Genomic DNA, 21841 nt, shown 5'->3' with positions numbered 1-21841 from the left:
TTAACCGATACTAGACCTTTTCCTGATTATTCACCAAAGAAAGCTTCATTAAGAGACACTGAATTGGTTCACCAAATCACCAATGTGATTAAGCTTCGTCGTGTTGAGCCTCTGCGGCGGAGTTTAAAGCCTTATGAATGCAAGTTCAAGACTGATCATTTGATTTGGGTTTTGTTGAAGATTAAGAGTGATTACAAGTTGGTTCTTGATTTCTTTGATTGGGCTCGCTCCCGTAGAGACTCCAACCTTGAATCCCTTTGTATTGTCATTCATTTGGCTGTGGCGTCGAAGGATCTTAAAGTGGCTCAGTCTCTTGTTAGTAGCTTTTGGGAGAGACCGAAGTTGAATGTTTCTGATTCCTTTGTACAATTTTTCGATCTTTTAGTGTATACCTACAAGGACTGGGGTTCGGATCCTCGTGTATTCGATGTGTTCTTCCAAGTACTAGTTGAATATGGAATGCTCCGTGAAGCGAGAAAGGTCTTTGAGAAGATGTTGAATTACGGATTGGTTCTCTCTGTTGATTCTTGCAATGTATACCTTGGCCGTCTTTCGAAAGACTGCAGTATTATTACTGCAACAGCAATCATAGTATTCAGGGAGTTTCCGGAAGTGGGTGTTTGTTGGAATGTTTCTTCTTATAACATTGTTATTCATTGTATTTCTCAACTCGGGAGAATAAACGAAGCTCACCATCTGCTCCTGCTTATGGAGCTGAAGGGCTACGCCCCTGATGTAATCAGTTACAGTACAGTGATAAATGGATATTGTAGATTCGGGGAACTTGATAAGGTTTGGAAGCTCATTGCAGAAATGAAACAGAAAGGGCTGAAGCCAAATTCTTATACTTATGGTAGCATAATTGATTTGCTCTGCAAGATTTGTAAGCTAGCCGAAGCAGAGGAGGCTTTTCGAGAGATGATAGAGCAGGGTATACTTCCTGACACAGTAGTGTATACAACTCTTATTGATGGTTTCTGCAAGCAAGGGAATATTCGGGCTGCGTCGAATTTTTTTTATGAGATGCACTCTCTGGATATTAGACCAGATGTTTTGACATATACTGCTATGATATCAGGGTTTTGTCAGATTGGCGACATGGTGGAGGCTGGTAAACTTTTCCATGAAATGCTTTGCAGGGGTTTAGAGCCGGATAGCATTACTTTTACTGAACTTATAAATGGATACTGCAAAGCAGGGCAGATGAAAGATGCTTTTAGGGTCCACAATCACATGATTCAGGCTGGGTGCTCCCCTAATGTCGTTACATACACCACATTAATTGATGGGCTCTGTAAGGAAGGGGACTTAGATTCAGCGAATGACCTTCTTCATGAAATGTGGAAATTAGGTCTTCAGCCAAATATTTTTACTTACAATTCCATTGTCAATGGTCTATGTAAGTCAGGTAGTTTTGAGGAGGCAGTTAAACTTGTTGGAGATTTTGAAGCTGCGGGTCTTAATGCAGACGCTGTAACTTATACAACCTTGATGGATGCCTACTGTAAAGCAGGGGAGATGGATAAAGCTCAAGAGATTTTGAAAGTGATGCTCGGGAAAGGGATTCAACCTACTATTGTCACATTTAACGTCCTGATGAATGGCTTTTGTTTGCATGGGATGTTAGAAGACGGTGAGAAGCTTCTAAATTGGATGTTGGCAAAAGGTATAGCGCCTAATGCAACCACATATAATTCTCTCATGAAGCAATATTGCATTAGAAATAACCTGAAGGCAGCAACTACAATTTATAAGGACATGTGTTCTCGGGAGGTAGGACCTGATGGTAAGACGTATGAGAATTTAGTTAAAGGCCATTGCAAGGCTAGGAACATGAAGGAAGCATGGTTTTTATTTCAGAAAATGAACGAGAAGGGATTTAGTGTCTCTGTCAGCACATATACCGCTCTCATTAAAGGATTCTTGAAGAGGAAGAAATTTGTGGAAGCGAGAGAAGTTTTTGACCAAATGAGAAGAGAAGGGTTAGCTGCGGATAAAGAAATTCTCGACTTTTTGAGTGATACAAAATACAAGGGAAGGAGGCCAGATACAGTTGTAGATCCTATTGATGAGATAATAGAGAGTTACCTTGTGGATGAGGAACTAAGGGAAGCCAATTAGCTGGTGGTAGGGTAGAACTCAAAAGGTTCATCTTATTGAGAATGAATGTGGTTCTGAAGGAGACATGATGCCTCCTTCCAAGTCTTAAAAGCATCAGGTCGTTAAGGAGCTCTTTAGATTGAAAAAGGCTGAAGGGGTTCTGCATATGAAACACCACAGAGAGTAAAAGCTTCTGATCAATCTGTTAGCAGATGACCCTGTTAATTGTGCGCAGCTACCGACAGGACTTCATGAGGAGTTTACTTCTCTGCCAACGCAACTTCATCTTGACAAGAGTATATGTGAACTCCTCCCTGAACGTTCTTGTTTGTTTCCTTATGTGTGAGGATTCTGCAGGTTCACATTAATTCTTACTGATTTGTCATTTGCTGAAAGAGAAGTGGTGCTGATGCAACTGAAATAACATCCAAGGGTGCGTACTTTTTAAAGTTCTTTCTTGCTTGATTTCTGTTTGCAGTCCAGTTTGCAATCGCTTACAAGACTTGAAAGTTCTGATCACACAAAAGCTTCTCACATGTTTGTTTATCCCTGGTTTTTAATCGTAGGGATATGTTTATTGATCCTGTTGAGCCAACTTCTAATCTCATGGTACATCGTGTTCTTAATGCTCACGGAGGACTTCTCAGTGAAGATGTAAGAGAGCTTAAACTAGTTTTATTTCTTCTTTTTGATGGGTTCATATCATATCTGCGATGACTTTGCGTTAATAGCAGTCTAGTCTTATGCCCATTCAGATTTTTGGTTGCTGACTAATCACCCTTGTATTTCTTCTAAGTTAGACCTGCTTAGGTGTGATTTTCTAACATTAATCCATGGAGAATATGGTAGTTGGGACTTGGGACAATGTCCAGGGTTCTTGTCCTTGATCTACTTACAGTTAAAATGGGAATATGGAAAGATTTTACAGTAGTTTATTTTGCCTGACAACTTGATAAAATATAACTCTCCTCTTTTCGGATTTCGCAGACAAGAACCACCACATAATGACATAATGTAAATGATGCCCAGGAGTCCTTTAACCTACATCAAGAAACTTTCATATTTGAAGGTTTAAGTTCACATTACACACATGAAGCCAACCAAAGAACAAGACTTTTTTGGTGCGTGATGACGTGTAGAAAACAGAGCATTATGTATTATGCAAAATGTATTTATGTTTATGTCATATTTGAAAGAAGAAAACAAAAAGTTACAATCTTAACATTGTTGTAGCTTAAATAATCCGAGAGCTCCGGCGTCTCTTTCTCCGTCAACTGCTCCGCCTCTTCTCTCTCTCCACCACTCACATGTCACATGCCATTCATTAAAGTTTATTTTCTTTTGCTACTTTCATTTATTTAATTGTAGTTTTTTACTTCAAAGTTCAAACATATATTATCCGAATCTTCTAAGCATTCAATGAACTTGTTGAAAAACCAATTCTTTTGTTTCACATCATAACCATGTGTTGAAATTTATCTGAATTAGTTTTAGATTAAAGACCATTTTTGAACCCCCCAGGCCCCAACAATGTTTAAAACCATCGCCCAAATCGGAATGTTTGGTTGGGAAAGTTAATTGTGTTTGGCGTTTCATCAACGCTTGAATTCGCTTCACAACATAATCTCCCCAACATAATCTGTTTTTTTTTTCTTCAACAGCTTGTCAAAACAAAACGACTATAAGATGAATAAAATAACTTGGAAAATACAAGATAAATTTAAAAAAATGGAGCTCATACATATATTGACTTTCTATAATTCTATTTAGAATGATTAACGATATCATTGATGTTAGTTTCAATAATGTGTGTGAGCTACATGCCTACATATGGTTAATCACATGTCTTTTTTTGGGTCAACAGCTAGTTAATCACATGCATGTCATGTGACATATACCGTATATATTATGTGTGATCTCGTCATATATATCTATAGTACTACGTACGTAATTATTTCACAATTCATAACTAACGGTATGATGGCCGTTTATTTAAAAGGAAAAGGGTTTACACATGTATAGGGCTAATTTAATTCATAATGTGCAACATAATGTCATCTTTGAATCAACGACTGTTGCTACTAAAAAAGTTCTATATCAACCATGTGAGCACCTAATGATTGGAAATGTTAAATTCAGAAACTCTTATCATATAGATAGCAGTATAGCACATGTACTTAATTGTACCATAGACTCCGATAACGAACCAATCATGCCCTCTCTATATATATGCCAATGGTTTGATGCATCTAAATCAATTCAAACATAAACTCAACGTCACATAGAAAAAAAAATGACAAAACCAGCTATAACATTTCCACTACTCTTCACACTTGTGATCACCTTCATCAATATATCGAGAAGCGCCTCCAACGTTTTCAACGTAGTTAGTTTCGGAGCCAAACCGGAGGGAGTCACCGATTCCACTGCAGCATTCCTCAAAGCATGGCAAGGGGCTTGTGGCTCGGCAGCTTCAGCCACAGTGGTGGTCCCGAAGGGGACATTTCTGTTGAAGGCAATAACGTTTGGAGGGCCATGCAAGAGTAAAATCACATTTCAAGTGTCGGGAACCGTCGTTGCTCCGGCAGATTACAGGGCCTTTGGCAACTCCGGTTACTGGATTCTCTTCAACAAGGTCAGTAAAATGTCACTTGTCGGCGGGACTTTCGACGCTCGAGCTAATGGGTTCTGGTCTTGTCGGAAATCTGGTCAGAATTGTCCTCCCGGTGTTAGGGTATGCTTCTGATCTCCTCTGTCTCTAACTTTATTAGGATTTTTAATTCATAATAATTGGAGAATAAAAAAGTAAGTTTCATAATAATAATTTCTGGACAATTCTATGGCACTGCTGATGATGATAATTCCTTCTTTTAATTATTATGTATGATATCAAACTCTAGTTGACTACCTCATATATATACTTATAAAATCTTTGATGCATTATTATAGTCAATATCTTTCAACTCGGCAAAAGACGTGATCATAAGTGGAGTGAAATCCATGAACAGCCAGGTCACCCATATGACCCTCAATGGTTGCAACAATGTGGTCGTCCGTAACGTCAGACTAGTGGCTCCAGGAAACAGCCCAAACACAGACGGTTTCCACGTTCAATTCTCCACCGGAGTCACATTCACCGGAAGCACCGTTCAGACCGGAGACGATTGTGTTGCTATCGGCCCTGGTACCCGCAACTTCCTCATCACCAAACTTGCTTGTGGCCCAGGTCACGGGGTTAGGTATACACACCGTTTGATTTCTTAGAATGATTATGGACAAATTACGTGTTTATATTATTAACTCTAAGTAATCATGAATTTCTAACTTAAAACTAGCAATAAGTAGATTGGTCATATAACTATATGATTATGTGATGACTCGCAGTATCGGGAGCTTGGCGAAGGATTTGAAAGAAGACGGAGTAGAAAACGTGACAGTATCGAGTTCCGTATTTACGGGAACACAAAACGGCGTGAGGATAAAGTCGTGGGCGAGGCCTAGCACTGGATTCGTTAGAAACGTCTTCTTCCAAAACCTAATAATGAAGAACGTTCAAAACCCTATCATAATAGACCAAAACTATTGTCCTTCTCACCAAGGTTGCCCTACTGAGGTATATAAATATCATCTTTTTTTTTATCAGGCTAATCCAATATGTAAAATCAACTTGGTCTAATAACTAATGATATATGTTTATGAATGTATTAGCGTTCGGGGGTGAAGATAAGTGGAGTGACGTATAAAAACATACAAGGAACGTCGGCGACACAGCAAGCAATGAAGCTAGTGTGTAGCAAGAGCAATCCATGCACAGGAATCATATTACAAGACATTAAGCTTACTTACAATAAAGGAGCTCCTGCTACTTCCTACTGTTTCAATGCTGCTGGGAAAAGTCTCGGTGTTATCCAACCTACTAGTTGTCTAAACCGATAATATCAAATATCTTAGTGTATATTTATTTGGTGAAAGATGAATTGGTAAAATGTTATTAGGGGATTTTAGCATTCATCTTTTAACCGTTGTTTTTGTTACGATTATAAGATTAATTTGAACGATGGTCCAAATAATTTTGGATACCAACCGGTTTGATCAGAAATACAGAATACCAAAAATACTTGTTTTTGTAACAATATATGATCATAATGATATGTAACATTACAAATTATTTAGTTATTTTCTTCACCAATAACATACTGTTTTCAGCAACGAAGAAAGTGGAAGACTTTGACCTGCCCCAATCACATTATTGCACCTTTTTTTATTTATTTAAAGAGCAAAATATAAGACAAATCTAGAGGAAACTGAAGAAAAAGAAAGCTTAGATGTGCTTTTTCTAATTGCATATAACTGACATAGTAATCAAATTTATAGATTTTGGAAATTTAACGAAATAAAGAAAACAAAAGGGATGACTGCTACTTAGTGCGCACAAAGAGCCTTCAGATTTACAAAGCCTTTTTCCATAAATCAGACTTTGTTAGGTTTCTAAAGATGCAGGGGATAGTAGTACTACATCATCGCTCTACTAAAATCAGCTCCAACCTTTTTTATTCTCTTAACTCTCATCAGACCCCTCATCTTCCTCAGTCTCGACCTTCTAGCAGATTCTCGGTTCGACTGTTGTCTCTTCCCTGGTTTAACCTCTTTTTCATTATGTAGATAAAATAAACACACAACAACCATTCCAATACACAAAACAAAAATAAATAAATGTCACGGATAAAAAATAATTCAGCGAGAGCGGCGCAAGAATGAATACTATACCCAATGGTTGTTACGTTGAATTCAAAATGTCGAGAAACTAAGCTAACCATATATAGATATTGACTTTCTGTAATTCTTACCAGAATGATTAACGAATATGTATGATTGGGTTGGTTTCAATAATGTGACCTAGTTAATTATCACATGTCTTTTTTTTTTTTTGGGGTCAACTGCTAGTTGATCACATGTCCCGTCAAATAAATTTGTGGTGATGTCATCATCTATACATATGTGGGTTACTTTTTTTACCTTACATTTGCAATTCTATTTATATATAGTCGCTTAAAGAAAGAGAGAACAAACAAAAAAAGTATAAATGGCGTAATAACGACATTAACCGTGATGATGTGCATATACGTACGGTACGAATAATCGAAAGATTGCAAGATATGATCGAGTTCGAGTTGGTATATATTTTTATTGGACTTCAATTAAAAAATTTGTATTGTAAAAGTATTCCTGATTATCTTAAAACAGAAATTTGGTATTAAGATGCAAGGTAATGGCAGACGACAACTTTATTTGTTTATTTTATGGATTATATTATCGTTGTAAGGATTTTAAGAGATTTTAATACAGCATATTTTATTAAGAGTTTGTAAAAATATTCAATACTTAAAAAAATATCTATAGACTTTTGAGATAGGGGTTTTGGTTGAGTTTCTTGTATTAGAGAATTTATGTAAAATCGATAGTTTTTCTTGAATTATTATTGTTCATCCTCTATAGCGTTCATGTTATATACAGTTTTTTGTTCTAATGGATCGCTGAGTAAGTTTCCACGTATTTATTTTTATTCATCAATAATATATGGTACTACGGACATACCGAGCATATGAAATATAAATATGCTGCACATACATATGATCCATATTATATGGGAAACTGATAATGTGCAAAAATGTCATCGTAAATACAACGACCGTTGCTCCTAGAAATTATATTATCAATCATGTGTGCAGCTAATGATTTGAAAATGTAAACTCTTTTATCTATCATAAAATAATCACACCCTCTTATCATATAGATAGCACATGTACTTAATTGTACCATAGACTCCGATAACGAACCAATTATTAATTGCTCTTTCTCTATATATATGCCATGCATCAAATTAATTCAAACACAAACACAAACACAAACATAACACAAACTCATATTCACATATATAAAAAATGACAATACCAGCTATAACATTTCTTCTTCTCATCATCTTCCTCACCTTCATCGATGTCTCGAGCAGCGCCACCAACGTTTTCAACGTAGTTAGCTTCGGGGCCAAACCGGACGGGGTCACCGATTCCACCGCAGCGTTCCTCAAAGCATGGCAAGGGGCTTGTGGCTCCGCAGCCTCAGCCACAGTGGTGGTCCCGACGGGGACATTTCTGTTGAAGCAAATAACGTTTGGAGGGCTATGCAAGAGCAAACTCAAGTTTCAAGTGACCGGAACAGTCGTTGCTCCCGCAGATTACTGGGCCTTTGCCAATTCCGGTTACTGGATTCTCTTCAACAAGGTTAGCAGATTCTCAATGGTCGGTGGGACTTTCGACGCACGAGGTGATGGGTTCTGGTCTTGCCGGAAATCTGGTCAGAATTGTCCTCCCGGTGTTAGGGTATGCTTTCTCCTCTCCTCTATATATCAATGGTTACTGTAAATAAACACAACATTCTAACATTTTTACATAAGCGTAAGCACCATAATGCAAAAGAGCAATAATATATAGCTTTAATCATTTTTGATTACTAAAAGTCAGGATCCATCGTCCAATTATTTCCTTCTCATATCTAAAAACATGAAGTTGGATTTAACACACTTATGTTTCAATTTTATTTTATAGAAGTTGTATACAGGAACCATATAGTAGTTCTATAATAATGATTAGATATTGGAAGGGAATGGATTTTGGTCAAAATAACATGAAATTCTTATAATCTTATTTACTCGATCATCTCTCGCAATACAAATTACAATAATTTATTGCTTTTAATTCATTAATCTATATCAAACTTTATTAGGCTTCTTCATATATATACTTGTATAAAAAATATGTAAACTAACCGGCAAACCAATCTCATAATTAAAATCTTTGATGCATTACTGTAGTCAATATCGTTCAACGCGGCAAAAGACGTGATCATAAGTGGAGTGAAATCGATGAACAGCCAGGTCGGCCATATGACCCTCAACGGTTGCACGAATGTGGTCGTCCGTAACATCAGGCTAGTGGCTCCTGGAAACAGTCCAAACACCGACGGCTTCACCGTTCAATTCTCTACCGGAGTCACATTAACGGGAAGCACCATTCAGACCGGAGACGATTGTGTTGCTATCGGCCCTGGTACCCGCAACTTCCTCATTTCCAAACTTGCTTGTGGTCCAGGTCACGGGGTTAGGTATACACACACCGTCTAATTTCTTAGAATGATTTATGAACATAAATTATGTATATATATTATTAGGTACTTGTAAGAAATTATGAATTTCCAAATCAAAAAATAAGCAAGTAAAGCACTTAGCGGTCATACTCATATGATTATGTGACGATTGGCAGCATTGGGAGCTTGGCGAAGCAATTAAACGAAGACGGAGTAGAGAACGTGACACTCTCGAGTTCGGTATTCACCGGAACACAAAACGGTGTGAGGATAAAGTCATGGGCGAGGCCGAGTACGGGATTCGTTAGAAACGTCTTCTTCCAAAACCTAATTATGAAAAACGTCCAAAACCCAATCATAATCGACCAAAACTATTGTCCCTCCAACCTAGGTTGCCCTACTGAGGTACATATCCATATATCATACTTTTTTATCAAACTATACAATATGTTATTATATCGACTTAATTAGTGGTCCAATATATAACTAAATTTTTTTTTTATGTTTATGTATGTATTAGCATTCGGGGGTGAAGATAAGCCAAGTGACATATAAGAACATACAAGGAACGTCGGCGACACAGCAAGCGATGAAGCTAGCGTGCAGCAAGAGCAATCCATGTACAGGAATCACATTACAAGACATTAAACTTACTTACAACAAAGGAACACCTGCTACTTCCTATTGTTTCAATGCTATCGGGAAAAATCTTGGTGTCATTCAACCTACTAGTTGTCTAAACCGATAATATCATATATTTTTTGGTGTAAATTTATTTTGTGTGAGATGAAACGGTAAAATGTTATTAGAAAATTGATCTCTTTTTTAAATAGTTTTCTGTAAACAACCTATGATCTACAAAAAAATAGTATTGTTTTCGTTAATAAAATATCATTATCATAACTAATAATGTGAAGAGTTTGCCTCGTCACATCACTTTTTACCTTTTTTTTTTTCTTTGTCAGCACTCAGCACAGAGCAAAAAAAAAAAAAAGACAAATCTAGAAGAAACATGAGGAAAAATGAAAAATAGAGAAATAGATAAATCACTACCAAAAAAATGAAAAATAGAGAAATTTAATACAATATTATAGATTTTGGAAATTTAACGAATATGTTAAGAAAATAAAAAAGGATGGCTGCTAAATTAGTTGAACAGCTGAAGATGCTGTCACTCAATGGCTTAGGACTAAGAATCAAACATGTGTGCGTACAAAAAAAGCCTTGAGATTTACAAACCCTTTTCCATAACTCAAGCTCTGTTGGGTTTGTCAGATGCAATGATACTTCACTCAACTTAAATCAGCTGCAACCTTTTTGTCTCCTCTCGTCACATACGTGTGATTGTGAATCTTTAGAAGAAATCTGGGTTAATCACAGGCAAAGTAAAGGTTTTTCATTACTAAAGCTGTTTCTTTTATTACGAATTAAGTGCTGCTGGAAAAGATCCAACCAGTGCTTCGATCAAAGTTGGGATCTTTAGATTTTGGGGGAAAAAAGAAACTCTTCTTCAAGATCTTTGTGTAATTTGATTTAGATACTTACTTAGTAGTACGAATCTAAAGGAGACGGAGATGAGTTCTTTGACTACTGTAATGGAGAAGCAAGAGAGTTTTCGAGGTAGTTCCATGGAGGAACAGCAGAGTCTCAGATGCGTTGGTTCAGAGAATCAAGCGAGAAAGGGAATACCTTTGGAGAAGCAAGTTAGTTTCCAAGCTGGGAATGCAGAGAAGCATGGAATCAAAGGGAGAGCATTGGAGAAACAAGAGAAGCCAATGGAGAGGCAGGGAAGCTTCCGTGGGTTCGTTGAGAAGCAGAAAAGCTTCCGGATAATAATGGAGAGACAGTTAAGTTTCATGAATGGTGGTAGTGGTAGTGAGAGGAAAAAGAAGAATGAGTCACCTGGTAAAAGAGGAGACTCTCCTCTTCACATTGCCGCTCGAACGGGGAATTTGGGAAAGGTTATGGAGTTGATACGAGACTGTAACAGTATCCAAGATCAGTTGAAGTTGTTGTTGTCAAAGCAGAATCTAGAAGGAGAGACTCCTCTCTACACTGCATCAGAAAACGGGTGTTCGTTAGTTGTTGAAGAGATGTTGAAACATATGGATCTTGATACCGCATCAATTGCAGCTAGAAACGGTTTTGATCCTTTCCATGTCGCAGCAAAACAAGGCCATCTTGGTAAACGAAGCTTTTGATATCTGATAATAGCTCAAGAACTTGTTTTATTGTGTACACTTTTTTTACATGAACCTTTGAATGTGCGCTGTCTTTTGCAGAGGCGTTGAAGAAACTATTGGAGACATTTCCAAATCTGGCTATGACGACGGATTCATCGTGTACAACTGCATTGCACACGGCTGCTACACAAGGACACATTGATGTGGTGAATCTTCTTTTGAAAACGAATCCTCATTTAGCTAAGATAGCTAAGAACAATGGTAAAACCGCACTTCATTCTGCAGCGCGGATGGGGCACAGAGAAGTGGTTAAGTCCTTGATAGGTAATGATGCAAGTATTGGGTTTAGAACCGATAAAAAGGGACAAACGGCACTTCACATGGCTGTCAAAGGTCAAAACGAAGGGATTGTCCTTGAGTTGGTGAAACCTGACCCTGCGGTTTTGAGTGTTGAGAATAACAAAGGGAATATGCCATTGCACGTTGCCACAAACAAAGGCCGTACTAAGGTATCAAATATCATTTGCTTTCTCCCCCCAGTTTCAAAGTTTGAATGAGAATACTAATGAAAGTGCTTATTGTCTTTGCTTGCAGATAGTTCGATGTTTGGTATTATTTGATGGAATTAACCTCAATGCTATGAATAAGGCTGGAGATACCGCACTTGATATAGCTGAAAAGACTGGAAACTCAGAGCTTGTGTCGGTTCTGAAAGAAGCAGGAGCTGCAACAGCTAAAGATCTTGGGAAGCCTCAAAACCCGGCTAAACAACTTAAGCAAACAGTCAGCGACATTAAACACGAGGTACAGTCTCAGCTCCAACAGTCTCGCCAAACGGGTGTCAGGGTTCAGAAAATCGCAAAGAGACTGAAGAAGCTTCACATAAGCGGTTTAAATAATGCTATAAACTCAGCAACCGTTGTGGCTGTCCTAATTGCAACAGTTGCATTTGCAGCAATCTTCACCATACCTGGGCAATATGAAGAAGAAAGAACAAAGGGACCGTTGTCGTTAGGAGAAGCCCGCATAGCCAACAAAGCCCCGTTTTTAGTCTTCTTCATATTCGACAGCTTGGCACTGTTCATATCTTTGGCTGTTGTTGTGGTGCAGACTTCGGTTGTGGTGATTGAGCAAAAGGCAAAGAAGAAGCTTGTGTTTGTGATCAACAAGCTCATGTGGTTGGCCTGTTTGTTCATATCCATTGCATTTGTTTCTCTTTCATTTATCGTTGTGGGTAAGGAGGACATTTGGCTGGCGATTTGTGCAACGATTATAGGCGGGACGATTATGCTAACAACGATAGGTGCAATGTGCTACTGTGTGGTCATGCATAGGATTGAGGAATCTAAACTGAAAAGCTTAAGGAAAGAGAGAAGCAAATCGAAATCTTTCTCATTGTCTCATATGCCTTCAGAGTCAGAGATTCTCAATAGTGAATTCAACAAGAGAATGTATGCACTCTGAGACTAAAATCTCAGGAATGGACAGTTTAATGTAAGAGAGTAACAAATGTATACGCGGATCACGTACCTGTGAACCGTTTTGATTCAAGTGAGGAGGTACAAAAGTTGAATACATGCTACTACCTTTGAGGAACAGTCTCGAAGCAAATCTACAATTTTTTCACACAACGGATTTCCTAAAGAATCAAAGAATAAATGAAACCAATTCTTCTTCACCTGATGATGCATATTTTGTGATGACTTTGTTGTTCCTCTGCTCTAAGTTCTAGTTAAAACTGTCAATGTTACAAGAGCTCATCACCGGCTTTTACCTCGTTTAACCGAGTCTTCAGTTTTTGATCTAGTGCTTCCATTACGGGTAATATCTGTTGGGTAACGACGTGAACCGCCTAAGTTCTTTGTTAGGTTTGTGGGTCTGTTCTCAAGGAGGCATACTCTGGCTGAGAAACAGTGACGGACTTTGATAGAGTGGCTTGTCAATGTAGTTGAACAGCTTCCTCGAATGTTCACCATCAGGATTGCTTCTTTATCTCGAGTATCTTCGCACCACCAATTCTGTGGGATGCCGTCAACATGTTCCTCCAATGAGTGAAAATCTTCGTGATGAACTTTCACGTCCACGGATCCTTCCGGATGTATTATCCCGGCTGCAGGCGAAACCTAAAAGAACAAAATTCTTGTATATCACTAAATCTTGAATACTACATCAACATCATTTGGCGTCGAAAGAGAATTTAATACCTCAAGCCAGCGTGGCAGACCAAAGGAGCCTCGTGGATTATAGTCAGAATCTTCTCCTTCATCCTTTACCATAGCTTGTCCGGCGCATAGAATGTTAAAGATGGCTTTGCTCGTGGTTGAATTGTTTGTGATTGTTAGGATGACTGTGTCCTGACTCTGAAGAACAATGTTGTTGGTGCTCACAGTAGTTTCTGGAACCAATCTTAAATCTTCGAAAATGGATAGTATCTTCTCATTAGACCTTACTATTTTCCCCAGCTCCTGTCTCCGCACAGATTTATCAACGTGAGCTATAGTCGCATGAAATTTGCAGCGCACGGGTTTGTGATCGCTCTCAGTAACATCCATGCAAGCTTCATACCTGTTGATACAGGCCGGTAGAAATGTTAGAATGTGCAAAACAAATTGACGATACAGGAAAAAGAGAGAAACATCATGATACCATACATTATAACCGATGAGACTACAGGGCATTGCAAATTGCTCTCTGAGAATGGGCTGGATTGAGTATCTCTATATATAACTCTGTCACACCATGCAGGAATTCGCTTTTTCTCACCTGAATCATATCCTGGAGAGTACACAGCACAGAAAGTTTAGGTTTTTAATTTGATGGAACCAAACAGAACAAAACTGTTCCAGTTTTTTCAAATTCATATGTTAATGTATTTATATTTCAAATCCATTATCACCTCCTAAGCCTGAGCGATTCCTTTCGAATTTGTACGTGGGAGGGAAAGTGATTAATGCCTCACGCATTCCTTGGAAGACTTTTCCAACTTTCATCTCTGCTCTAAGTTGGTCTCTTTCTCTGAGCCAATCAAAGGATCTCTGTGAAATGAAGTCCCTTGCTTCATCATAGGATATACCAAACAGCCTATAGTTGAAATCGCCAAAAAATGTGACCATGTCTGCTGCTGCTAGATCAGACTTGGTTTCTTCAGCGCCGGTGCTTGGAATCTGGAAAGGAGCAAACAGCATAAACTTGGGACCAACCTTGTGAAGCAATGATATAATTTAAGTGTATAAGTATNTGAGACTAAAATCTCAGGAATGGACAGTTTAATGTAAGAGAGTAACAAATGTATACGCGGATCACGTACCTGTGAACCGTTTTAATTCAAGTGAGGAGATACAATACATGCTACCTGAGGAATAGTCTCGAAGCAAATCTACAATTTTTTGACACAACGGATTTTCTAAAGAATCAAAGAATAAATCAAACCGATTCTTCTTTCACCTGATGCATATCTTGTGATGTCTTTGTTGTCCTTCTGCTCTAAGTTCTAGTTAAAACTGTCAATGTTACAAGAGCTCATCACCGGCTTTTACCTCGTTTAACCGAGTCTTCAGTTTTTGGTCTAGTGCTTCCATTACGGGTAATATCTGTTGGGTAACGACGTGAACCGCCTAAGTTCTTTGTTAGGTTTGTGGGTCTGTTCTCAAGGAGGCATACTCTGGCTGAGAAGCAGTGACGGACTTTGATAGAGTGGCTTGTCAATGTAGTTGAACAGCTTCCTCGAATGTTCACTACCAGGATGGCTTCTTTATCTCGAGTATCTTCGCACCACCAATTCTGTGGGATGCCATCAACATATTCCTCCAATGAGTGAAAATCTTCATGATGAACTTTCACGTCCACAGATCCTTCCGGATGTATTATCCCGGCTGCAGGCGAAACCTAAAAGAACAAAATTCTTGTATATCACTAAATCTTGAATACTACATGAACATCATTTGGCGTCGAAAGAGAATTTAATACCTCAAGCCAGCGTGGCAGACCAAAGGAGCCTCGTGGATTATAGTCAGAATCTTCTCCATCATCCTTTACTATAGCTTGTCCGGCGCATAGAATGTTAAAAATGGCTTTGTTCGTGGTTGAATTGTTTGTGATTGTTAGGATGACTGTGTCCTGACTCTGAAGAACAATGTTGTTGGTGCTCACAGTAGTTTCTGGAACCAATCTTAAATCTTCGAAAATGGATAGTATCTTCTCATTAGACCTTACTATTTTCCCCAGCTCCTGTCTCCGCACAGATTTATCAACGTGAGCTATAGTTGCATGAAATTTGCAGCGCACGGGTTTGTGATCGCTCTCAGTAACATCCATGCAAGCTTCATACCTGTTGATACAGGCAGGTAGAAATGTTAGAATGTGCAAAACAAATTGAAGATACAGGAAAAAGCGAGAAACATCATAAAGCTCGTCATGATACCATACATTATAACCGATGAGACTACAGGGCATTGCAAATTGCTCTCTGAGAATGGGCTGGATTGAGTATCTCTATATATAACTCTGTCACACCATGCAGGAATTCGCTTTTTCTCACCTGAATCATATCCTGGAGAGTACACAGCACAGAAAGTTTAGGTTTTTATGGAACCAATTCCAGTTTTTTCAAATTCATATATTAATGTATCTATATTTCAAATCCATTATCACCTCCTAAGCCTGAGCGATTCCTTTCGAATTTGTACGTGGGAGGGAAAGTGATTAATGCCTCACGCATTCCTTGGAAGACTTTTCCAACTTTCATCTCTGCTCTAAGTTGGTCTCTTTCTCTGAGCCAATCAAAAGATCTCTGTGAAATGAAGTCCCTTGCTTCATCATAGGATATACCAAACAGCCTATAGTTGAAATCGCCAAAAAATGTGACCATGTCTGCTGCTGCTAGATCAGACTTGGTTTCTTCAGCGCCGGTGCTTGGAATCTGGAAAGGAGCAAACAGCATAAACTTGGGACCAACCTTGTGAAGCAATGATATAATTTAAGTGTATAAGTATAAGTAATGATGAGAACATACAGTGTTACTCTTGGTTGTATAAGCTGCTGTTGACACGCCAGCTGCAAGAGAGAGGGCCCATGGCAAACCAGAAGAATAAAGTAGCCAAAATAAATATGTGGAAAAGCCAAGTGAGCAAGACAAAAACAGGTACGGCACCATACCAGCTGCAGTGTTATTTAGATTTTGTCCCCGGGAAAACACCATCAATCGAAAAATGTGATTGAAATCTGCGTTTCTGCGATTGACTGCTTCCAAATGTGCAGCCAAGTGGCAATTCACAAAGCACATAATTCGGTCATAAACTCTGATTCTCAGACCTACACCTCCCTGTTTGACAAGTACGCAAATAATGTAAGGCTTAGTAAGGTAGAAGAGAAGCTACACATTGCGGCAAAAGGCTAAGCTTTTTCCTGTGTAATCATTAAGTGGGTCATATGCATTGCAAGCAAGCAACAAATTTCATAAGATAAATTGCATCTTCACAAGCACAAAAGAGAACAAATATACACTGAAGTGTGTATTTCCTAATCAGACTTAAATAGTCAAATATGAAGTGGAGATGAAGTAAGACATACTTTGTTGCCAATGGCACGGCCAAAGCCACATGGAACTGCTGCAACATCAAGATCTCCAACATGTGTTCTAATATCCTTCCTCGCCCTAAATAGAAAAGTACAAGTGAAACAGAGTTAAGTGGGTCAATCATGGAAGATAAACAACTCCTCATTGTAAACCTTGTAAAAAAGTGTTGGAAAGATAAGCCAGAGAATGCAACATGTCATAAGTGAACTTTCACATACCAAAGAGATATCAGAAGTCCTGCCAACTGCCTTGAACCCATACGCTCGAAAGTCTTCTTCTCATCAAGTGCTTTTCCAATTGCATCAATCCACCACTGCCCCACAGCACTTCCTTCAAGTCCAACCTACACACGCAATCCAAATATGGTGTGAAACCAAATATGTAGATGACAGCATGATCGCATATAAATTGAAGTACAATGTTCTAAACATGCTAGTGAATGCCGTTCTCTCAATAACCATATGCTCTACTAGATTTCATCTCTGACGGCAAAGTTCTAGTTCAAACAAAATCACACTAGTCATAAAAGGAGTTACCGTTTCTTTAGCAGCAGACATAGCAAGGAAGCCTGCACCCATCTCCACCTCTTGCAACCCGACAACAACAATGCCCACATCTGAAGTGACAGAGCCCAGCCACGACATAAGTGCATCGTGTGAAGCCCGTCCTTGACCAACATTCCAGGTACCAATTAAAACTCTAACATTGTCTTGTCTGGCATATGAAGTTTCCTTCTGAGACAATTCCGTTCGGATTATATTGTCCAGGGGTCCTGGAGATGTCACATACCATCCTCGTACTCCACCATGAGTGGCCAGACTAAAAATGAAACCACCCCCTGCTGCTAGCTTAATCACAGGCTCATTGTGTGCAACCCAGCTTGAAATTAGCTTTCCGTCGGAATCCAAGACCTGGATGTAGCCACTTGCATAACCCACATATAATCGATCACCAAAAGTGCAAAAGCACAAAACAGGACGTTGATGGTGATTCACATCCCGCAAGCGGTTTCCATTTGCATCCCACTGAACAATGAGTCCACTTATGCTTCCAGTCCAAATTGTTCCATCTACAGCTAACACGATAGCCTCTGTCTTCCTAGTATCTTCTGAAAACGCTCCTGCACTTCTAGTGGCGACTCGGCGAACAGCTCCTGCAGCTCCCATTATGGCATTACGTGATCGCTGCAGAAAGCCCTGTGGTTTTTCTCTTTTTGANACATGCTAGTGAATGCCGTTCTCTCAATAACCATATGCTCTACTAGATTTCATCTCTGACGGCAAAGTTCTAGTTCAAACAAAATCACACTAGTCATAAAAGGAGTTACCGTTTCTTTAGCAGCAGACATAGCAAGGAAGCCTGCACCCATCTCCACCTCTTGCAACCCGACAACAACAATGCCCACATCTGAAGTGACAGAGCCCAGCCACGACATAAGTGCATCGTGTGAAGCCCGTCCTTGACCAACATTCCAGGTACCAATTAAAACTCTAACATTGTCTTGTCTGGCATATGAAGTTTCCTTCTGAGACAATTCCGTTCGGATTATATTGTCCAGGGGTCCTGGAGATGTCACATACCATCCTCGTACTCCACCATGAGTGGCCAGACTAAAAATGAAACCACCCCCTGCTGCTAGCTTAATCACAGGCTCATTGTGTGAAACCCAGCTTGAAATTAGCTTTCCGTCGGAATCCAAGACCTGGATGTAGCCACTTGCATAACCCACATATAGTCGATCACCAAAAGTGCAAAAGCACAAAACAGGACGTTGATGGTGATTCACATCCCGCAAGCGGTTTCCATTTGCATCCCACTGAACAATGAGTCCACTTATGCTTCCAGTCCAAATTGTTCCATCTACAGCTAACACGATAGCCTCAGTCTTCCTAGTATCTTCTGAAAACGCTCCTGCACTTCTAGTGGCGACTCGGCGAACAGCTCCTGCAGCTCCCATTATGGCATTACGTGATCGCTGCAGAAAGCCCTGTGGTTTTTCTCTTTTTGAGCCAGAGAAAAATTTCAGTTTCATCTCATCATCAACTTGTTGATCTTGAATGGGTGGCATGTCCACACGATTCTCAACTTGCCCCTCAACATTTAAAACTTTCAGAAGGTCTTTACTCCGAGCATCCCTGCGCACACAAATGTCTTACAATGATCAGCAAGCACAATGAGAGGAACAGTCCATCTGCTAAAGTGCATTGCCACACAGAAAAAAAAAAAGCCTACCAGATTGAAAACGAGAGTGACTGCACAGCCCACACTTTAGCTTTTACTGAATCGGCTAACAAAAACTTGACTTCTGAGGAAGATATGCTACATGTCCCATTGACAGTAACTTGGCTCCTGAGGTCAATAGCAGACCTCTCCACTAATAACGCAGCCATGTGTTTCTCCTCCTGTTTAAGCAGAAGAGATTTCTCTAATGGATCCCAAGGCCAAATTTTTATCACACCTCCTTCAGAACATGACCACATATCACCTACATCATAACCACAAGCATAAGCAGAGATAAAAAAGAACATAATTTTCAGCTCAATCAATCCTCGAACCGAGAATAACTAACCATAAGAGCTAATGACAATGGAATTGACAGGACCACGATGAGCTTGCCACGAGATTCGTTCCTTGAAAGGATTCAAATCATCATCATCATGATCATCATCAGAAGCATCAGAAGGCTGCTTAATCATATTCCAAGCCCTGATTTTGCCATCCTTATGACCACTCCACACAAGCTTGTTGCTTTCATCAGCGACCAAACACATAGTGGGAGAAGTAGTAACAGACTCATGAAACGGGGCCGTATCCTCATCCCCTCGGCGTACCTGGCCGCTAATCCCACACCCTGCCTCATACGCATCTTCCAAATTCCAAAACCTGACACCATTCTCTTGGCCAGCCCAAAGCTGCGTCTCCGTACAAGCAATGTTCCTCAAGAATTTCCCAGTCTGCGTCTCCCTCAACGGATGCGGCCTCAGTTCAAGACACGGCGGACGTCCGGGATGCACCGCCGCACGCACCGGAACCTTAAATATCCCGGAACCGCCTCCCGCTCCGATGAACTCCGGCAAAGGCTCGGTATCGTCTTCCCCAAGACCGACATTAGGAGGAGGATTAACGATGAGGTAATCCTCAGCTCCTCCTNCACAGGCTCATTGTGTGCAACCCAGCTTGAAATTAGCTTTCCGTCGGAATCCAAGACCTGGATGTAGCCACTTGCATAACCCACATATAATCGATCACCAAAAGTGCAAAAGCACAAAACAGGNCCCCAACACCGACATTAGGAGGAGGATTAACGATGAGGTAATCCTCAGCTCCTCCTCCTCCTCCTCCGCCGTTTCCATCGCCGGCGTTATCTCCGCTAACGATGTTAGCCGCGGTGGAGAATTCGTCGTCGGAGGAGTCGAAATAAACGGTGTCGGATCCTAAAGTGGCGGATCTAGGAACCTCGTCGAGGCTGTGTTTGCGGATCTGGTGGTGAGGCTTTTGATCGAACTGTAAGCTAAAAGACTGCGTCTTTCGCCGCGGCGGAACAGGGACGAGCGTGGACAATGCCTCTTCGTCTTCGTCTTCCATGATTACCTGTGGCTGTGAATCCATGGATAATGATGATTATGATCAAAGGGGTCGGAGGAAATTTGGGAATGAGACTAAATGGGGGAAGAGAAAGTAGAAGTCAGGAGAAAAGAGAATGAGAGGAGAGCACGTCGTCGTGGTTGTTGGAGAGAGAAAGACTAAGAGAAGAACAAGGAGAAGGAGAAGGAGAAGGAGAAGGAGAGAGATACATGACGACGACAAGTGTACGGAAGCGAAAGTCTTGGTCTTTGTTTGTTTCATTGAGTTTGGTTTTCTTCTTCTTCTTCTGATGAGCTTCTGCAAAAAAAAAAAAAAAAAAAGAATGTTCTGTGATTCTCCAAGGAAGACGCAGTCAAAGATTATCAACTCCAGTCCTTGTCACGTTCTTTATATTTTTATAAAATTATGATTATTCCCTTAGGTTTCCGATGTCTCTCTTACGTTCAAAGGCCGACTCACACAAACTATAGGCCCATTAAAGTGAAGCCCAATATTTACCCTATATATATGCGGCGTTGGGGCGTTGGGCCGTTGGTATCTGTATATTATTATTAGTTTTGTCAATTTTTTTTTTTTTATTTAAGAATTTTTTAGATATAAACATTTTCTTTTTGCTAAGCATGTAAATATCATTAGAATGAATAAAGGTTTTACAATGATTGAAATACCTATTCGAAAAGCAACCTTGGCAAAAAAATAAAACAAGGTTACAATAGAGTTAGAGGAAATTTGGGATGCGTATTAGCGGATCCAAAGTGGCAATAGGTCCTCCCAGTGCTTGATGTGATGATGTCCTTCATTTCACGGTCCACGAACTTGAAGATGATGGATGGAGCAAGCCTGGAGGAATTGTGCAAGATGTTATTTCGCTGTCTCCATAAGTTGTAAACCACGACCTGAGCAGATAACTTCCTGATGAGCGAAGGGGCGGTTGGGGAGGATTGTCGGGTCCAGGAGAGGAGTTCTGACCATGAACTAAATAGCCTTTGGCGGGGGCAAAGCCTCGTGAAGGTTAACTTCCAGACCTGAGCAGCAAACTCGCAGACCAGGGAGATGTGGTCGCGAGTCTCAGATGCGATGGAACAGAGACAACAAGCATCAAACTGAATTATCCCCCAAGAGGACAACCTTTGGCGAGTGGGGAGCCTATTCAGGTGACTGACCCACATATGGAAAGCAAATTTAGGGACCGCACCTCTGAACCATATAGAATTTGTCCAACTTTGCTTAGGTTTCCTCGGTCTCGTGGCTTCCC

The 21841-nt window shown here is 39.9% G+C and overlaps 6 protein-coding genes across 8 annotated transcripts; 4 read left to right on the top strand and 2 right to left on the bottom strand.

The window, feature by feature from the left end:
* Positions 1-3540, top strand: LOC104778573 (pentatricopeptide repeat-containing protein At1g05670, mitochondrial-like; the record flags this gene model as incomplete). Its single annotated transcript, XM_010503026.1, has 3 exons — positions 1-2533; positions 2667-2754; positions 3088-3540. A coding segment is annotated over one exon (2121 nt), but the record flags the coding sequence as incomplete, so codon positions are not given.
* LOC104763504 (polygalacturonase-like) lies at positions 4023-6162 on the top strand. The gene is made up of 4 exons (XM_010486870.1): positions 4023-4834; positions 5050-5339; positions 5485-5713; positions 5809-6162. Exons 1-4 carry the CDS (start codon positions 4394-4396, stop codon positions 6034-6036), a joined length of 1188 nt encoding a protein of 395 aa, XP_010485172.1. The 5' UTR covers positions 4023-4393; the 3' UTR covers positions 6037-6162.
* LOC104778572 (polygalacturonase-like) lies at positions 8021-9991 on the top strand. The gene is made up of 4 exons (XM_010503025.1): positions 8021-8480; positions 8972-9261; positions 9420-9648; positions 9764-9991. Exons 1-4 carry the CDS (start codon positions 8043-8045, stop codon positions 9989-9991), a joined length of 1185 nt encoding a protein of 394 aa, XP_010501327.1. The 5' UTR covers positions 8021-8042.
* LOC104763487 (ankyrin repeat-containing protein At5g02620-like) lies at positions 10394-14777 on the top strand. Of its 2 annotated transcripts, XM_019243301.1 has the most exons (4): positions 10394-11427; positions 11526-11935; positions 12021-12897; positions 14675-14777. In XM_019243301.1, the coding sequence occupies exons 1-3, from the start codon at positions 10818-10820 to the stop codon at positions 12888-12890; spliced, it is 1890 nt and encodes a 629-aa protein (XP_019098846.1). In that variant the 5' UTR covers positions 10394-10817; the 3' UTR covers positions 12891-12897; positions 14675-14777. The 2 variants fall into 2 exon arrangements, with proteins under 2 accessions (XP_019098846.1, XP_010485156.1); XM_010486854.1 differs by lacking the exon at positions 14675-14777 and having other exon boundaries at positions 12021-13022.
* Positions 12937-14644, bottom strand: LOC104763495 (type I inositol polyphosphate 5-phosphatase 13-like). The gene is made up of 4 exons (XM_010486861.2): positions 14323-14644; positions 14078-14201; positions 13631-13991; positions 12937-13549 (listed from the first exon to the last, which is right to left on the bottom strand). Exons 1-4 carry the CDS (start codon positions 14609-14611, stop codon positions 13187-13189), a joined length of 1137 nt encoding a protein of 378 aa, XP_010485163.1. The 5' UTR covers positions 14612-14644; the 3' UTR covers positions 12937-13186.
* LOC104763470 (type I inositol polyphosphate 5-phosphatase 13) lies at positions 14934-20893 on the bottom strand. Of its 2 annotated transcripts, XM_010486844.2 has the most exons (12): positions 20346-20893; positions 19571-20149; positions 19234-19486; positions 18329-19136; positions 17220-17344; positions 16995-17079; positions 16581-16746; positions 16438-16478; positions 16077-16344; positions 15852-15975; positions 15393-15753; positions 14934-15311 (listed from the first exon to the last, which is right to left on the bottom strand). In XM_010486844.2, the coding sequence occupies exons 1-12, from the start codon at positions 20608-20610 to the stop codon at positions 14949-14951; spliced, it is 3438 nt and encodes a 1145-aa protein (XP_010485146.1). In that variant the 5' UTR covers positions 20611-20893; the 3' UTR covers positions 14934-14948. The 2 variants fall into 2 exon arrangements, with proteins under 2 accessions (XP_010485146.1, XP_010485141.1); XM_010486839.2 differs by having other exon boundaries at positions 16438-16746.

The sequence above is a fragment of the Camelina sativa genome, chromosome 3 (assembly GCF_000633955.1).
Source record: "Camelina sativa cultivar DH55 chromosome 3, Cs, whole genome shotgun sequence".
NCBI classification, from domain to species: domain Eukaryota; kingdom Viridiplantae; phylum Streptophyta; class Magnoliopsida; order Brassicales; family Brassicaceae; genus Camelina; species Camelina sativa.
Note: the sequence above shows the minus strand (reverse complement) of the source record. Positions and strands in the feature narration are given on the sequence as shown.